Source organism: Chroicocephalus ridibundus, chromosome 17, assembly GCF_963924245.1.
Source record: "Chroicocephalus ridibundus chromosome 17, bChrRid1.1, whole genome shotgun sequence".
NCBI lineage: Eukaryota > Metazoa > Chordata > Aves > Charadriiformes > Laridae > Chroicocephalus > Chroicocephalus ridibundus.
Genome location: NC_086300.1, coordinates 3,503,503 through 3,507,570, shown reverse-complemented (window position 1 = coordinate 3,507,570; position 4,068 = coordinate 3,503,503). Strand labels below are relative to the sequence as shown.

Sequence of the window (4,068 nt, the reverse complement as noted above, 5' to 3'; positions counted from 1 at the left end):
CTTCTGTTAACCAAAGCATCTTTCTGTTGTGGGATTTCTGGAGACAAACGCCTTTGGGGAAATATTTCCGGCTGAAAAAAAACAAAACAGTACTAGCCAGGTCACAAGGAGGAAGAATAAACAGCCCTTCTCCGGTGGCAACATCCAGGAGGAATGGTATAAATAGAGGACTGTGGGGACAGAGGGATCACAACCGGATCCCGCAGCAATCTGTGCCGCTTGCCTTGGGCTCCGAGCTGGATCCTCGTGCTCTCACCATGAGCTGTGCTGTCAGGCAGGTTGTCACCACCTGCTCCCAGGGCAGGAGCAGCGCGGGCAGCTCTGCGGCTGGCAGCGGAAGAAAGGTCTCCTCCGCCTCCTCAGGAAGACACGCTGCCTATGACTTGGGTGGTGCGGTTGGCAACTTTTCCGGTGGCAGTTTGAGCGAGGGATTCCTTGGGAAGCAGCTGAGCGCTGGCAGTGCCACCGGTGGGAGCTTTGGAGCTACCCAAAGGGCTTGTTCTACCCTTGGATTCAGCGGTGGAGGCATGTGCACTCGAGGCGTCGGTGGTGGCTTCACCAGGGCCAGCGCTGGTTGCGGTGATGGGATCTTATTTGCTAACAACGAAAAGGCGACGATGCAGAACCTCAACGACCGCTTGGCCTCCTACCTGGACAAGGTGCGACTCCTGGAGGGAGACAATGCCGACCTCGAGTGCAAGATCAGGGAGTGGTATGCCAAGGTAGGGCCCAGCTGCGAGCCACGGGACTACAGCTGTTTTCATAAGGAAATTGAAGACCTTCAAAACCAGGTAAATCATTGTTTTTCAAGAAAATTCTAATATTTCTTCGGGCTTTGCTTTCGCATGTGGATAGACCAATGTCAAATGGTAGAGGCAATTTGTCTCTGGAGGGGCAGATGAAGCAATAGTTTATATGAAACGGACGGTTGGAGGGAGGAGGACACCTCATTTACAGAGAACCGGAGTTTCAGCACAGGCTGCTCCACCAAGCTGGCACGCGGGTTTCCCCAGCATAACGCCACCTCACTGATTAATAATCCCAATATAAGGAATTATTATAAAATCAGTGGGTTGCATTATCCCAGGGCGGGTGTTTCCTCCAGGGCCTTCTGCAGCCAGAGGAAGCCACAAGCCTGAATCTCTCTCCTGCGTTTTCTTTTCCAGATCCTGTGTGCAGCCATGGAGACTAACAAAATCCTTCTGAACATTGACAACAACAGGATGACCGCTGATGACTTCAGAGTGAAGTGAGTAGGGTCCTGTGCTGGACTGGGGGGGTTCCCGCTGCTCAGTGGCGAGCGGTGGTGACGGGGAAATGCTAGCACTCTGCTCGTCGCGCTGCCGTATTACAACGCAGAGCTCCGGGAAAGGCATGGCCACCGCTGACCATGTTCAGAGCATCGCACGCCTGAAGCAAAAGAAGAACTTGATCCTAAATTTTCTCCCCACAAACTCAAGGGCTCGCCATGGCTTACTGACATGCCGACCTCTCTTTGTTGCCTGTGGTTTAAGGTACGAGACTGAATGTGGTCTCCGGCAAAACGTGGATGCAGACATTTGCAACCTGCGCCCTGTCCTGGACCAGCTGGCCAGCTGCAAGACCGACCTGCAGCTGCAGTGCGAGGCTTTGACCGAAGAGATGTGTTGTCTCAAGACGAACCACGAGGAGGTTAGATTACTTACTCTCTGAGAATTAAGAAGAAAGAAGAAGGGAAGTCCCCCGAGTGTGAATATTACTGATATGGTGCACGTATTCTCTGCAGGAAATGAGCTGCCTGAGGAAACAGGCGACTGGAGATGTGAGCGTGGAGGTCAACGCCTGCCCTGGCCCAGACCTGAGGAAGATCCTGGAGGATCTGAGGTGCCAGTATGAAACGCTGATGGAGCGCAACCGCAAAGAGACTGAGCAGTGGTACGCCTGCAAGGTACTGCACACACGCAGAGCTGTACCTTACTCTGCCTGTTGGGGGAAAAGGGAAAAACGAGAGATGAACACGTTTACTGGAGGTGTCTTAATATCAGCAGTTCTGTCATGGATGTGCTCAGCGCCTAATGGTACTGCCCACTGTCAGTGCTCTTCTGGTCACGGCAGAGGGGCCACCGCATGGTGTTACAGGGTCCCAGTGGAATAAAGGGGGGGGGCTTTACATTCGGAAACACTCGGGGGCACTGCAGGGCACGCACAAGCAGGGTGATGAAGCCCCTGCACAACGAGCCGCTGTGGGGGGTGAGGAAAAGGGTTCTGTTTTCTAACCTTGCAGGTGGAGGAGGTGAATCTGGAGGTCATCACAAGCAGCCAGGAGATCGAGTCAAGCAACAAACAGGTCACTGAGCTGAGACGTCAGCTGCAGGCCTTGGAAATCAATGTACAAGCCCAGCTCACCATGGTAGGTGATGGCACATCTCAGAACCCCCAGCTCTCGTTAGAAAGCTGCACGACCAGAGTCCTATCTGTAACCGACGGGCCAAGTTTGCAGCATGCCCAGGCATCTTTGTGTTGTTTCCGTTCTCAGAAAGAAAACCTGGAATCCTCTTTGGCGGAAACTGAATGTCGCTACAACAAATACCTGGCTGAGCTACAGAGCCAGATCTCCTGCGTGGAGCAGCGCCTGGCCGAAATACGAGCAGAAATGGAGTGCCAGAACCAGGAATACAAGACCCTCCTGGACGTCAAATGCCGCTTGGAGCAGGAGATCCAGACCTACCACTGCCTGCTGGAGGGCGGCCAGCACGATATCATGTACGCAGAGCACCGACAGCACCGGGCACGCTCTAATCGCCGTGCTCTGTCTTACAGGGACATGAAAATTCATGGTACCAGTGGTAAAAGCTGCGCTGTGGTGAGGAACCAGTGCTGACCTGTTCCCAGACAGGGCCTATTAGCAAACCACGAGGCATTTGAGGATTTGGCTCTGATAAACGTCCGGAATGCAAGCCAGAGACCGTGCCCCCTCTTGGGCTAGCAAAGGCAGCCGGGAGTGGCCCCCAGCGCTGTCCCAGCCACCCGGGCAAGGCGCAGCACTGCAGCTCCTCACTCTGAGCTGGGCAAGGTCTTTTACGAACACTGTCATTTAACTGAGTTTTATCGGCTTTGCCGCAGCTAGACAGGAGTAGGGACTGGCAGTTAAATTAACCGAAACAGATAAATTATCTAAACATTTTCAGTTTCACACAACAATTTTAATTAAAGTTTTGGGGAATTTAATTTGTATGCAAAGCAGTTGGCTCTTCCCTGCCTCCCATTGCCTGAGATTTTGAAACAGTAAGGCATGCTGTTCATCTCACAAATGGCTGCACACACACATAACCGGCCCGAGCACCCACCTGCTCCATTAGTTTGGAAAAAGAGGTGTTTTAATGGTGGTGGCCTGAGGTGGGCTCTCCAGTCCTCAATTAGTTACATGAAAAATCAGTTCTTGTTCCAAAATGTCAGTTGCAGTGGATGAAACGACACTGTCAGAGCTTGTCTCAGAGCCTCCGGTAATCCTGAGTGCTTCAAGATGGAAAAGCAATAGCTGTCAACAGCCAGGCAGGATGGAGGATGCACTAATTGTTGCTCTTAATGACCCTCCTGGGTCTGAAGGGGTAATGGCCCATAGTGACTGAAGAGACACAGCTAAACCAAGGCTGGGAGCAGCGCCAGGTCCCGGGGCAGATCTCCGGGGCAGGAATGTCGGGGCTTTGGTGACCAGAGCTGTCTCCTTTCACAGAGGCACGGTGGGAAGAGGAGTCCCTGCAACATCTGCTGGAAGAAGTGGTGGCCTTAAAGCCAGCCTGTGCCAGCCGTGCCTGCCCTGAGCCTGCGCGCTGGGGGAGGACAGGTAAGGTGAGGTGTCCTCAAGAAGCCCGTGAGCGTGAGCTGCTTCTTTAGTCCCACTGTGCACCTGGGGAAGAGGAGGATGAGAGATCTCCAGGCTTGCCCGGGTGGTGAAGAGGGCCAGGATCGCGGTGGTGACTGTTAGTGGCAGAGCATGGGGACGAATCGAACTGTGGGAGAAAGCAGTGGCAAGGGATGCAGCTATGGGGCATTTATAAATGTATGCATAGAAAATATATTTGACACTGG

The 4,068-nt window shown here is 53.2% G+C and overlaps 1 protein-coding gene across 1 annotated transcript; it reads left to right on the top strand.

Moving 5' to 3' along the window:
• Nucleotides 1-257: 257 nt before the first annotated feature.
• Nucleotides 258-3,800, top strand: LOC134524644 (keratin, type I cytoskeletal 19-like). The gene is made up of 7 exons (XM_063354835.1): nt 258-791; nt 1,167-1,249; nt 1,515-1,671; nt 1,766-1,927; nt 2,264-2,389; nt 2,516-2,742; nt 3,713-3,800. The coding sequence occupies exons 1-7, from the start codon at nt 258-260 to the stop codon at nt 3,798-3,800; spliced, it is 1,377 nt and encodes a 458-aa protein (XP_063210905.1).
• The last annotated feature ends 268 nt before the right edge of the window (nt 3,801-4,068 follow it).

Bases quoted from the DNA above. Each gene is read 5' to 3' on its own strand.
- LOC134524644 (XM_063354835.1), top strand. From the start codon at position 258: ATGAGCTGTGCTGTCAGGCAGGTTGTCACCACCTGCTCCCAGGGCAGG. The intron at 1,672-1,765 runs GTTAGATTACTT...TATTCTCTGCAG, and splicing joins TCAAGACGAACCACGAGGAG to GAAATGAGCTGCCTGAGGAA. The intron at 2,743-3,712 runs GTACGCAGAGCA...CTCCTTTCACAG, and splicing joins GGCGGCCAGCACGATATCAT to AGGCACGGTGGGAAGAGGAG.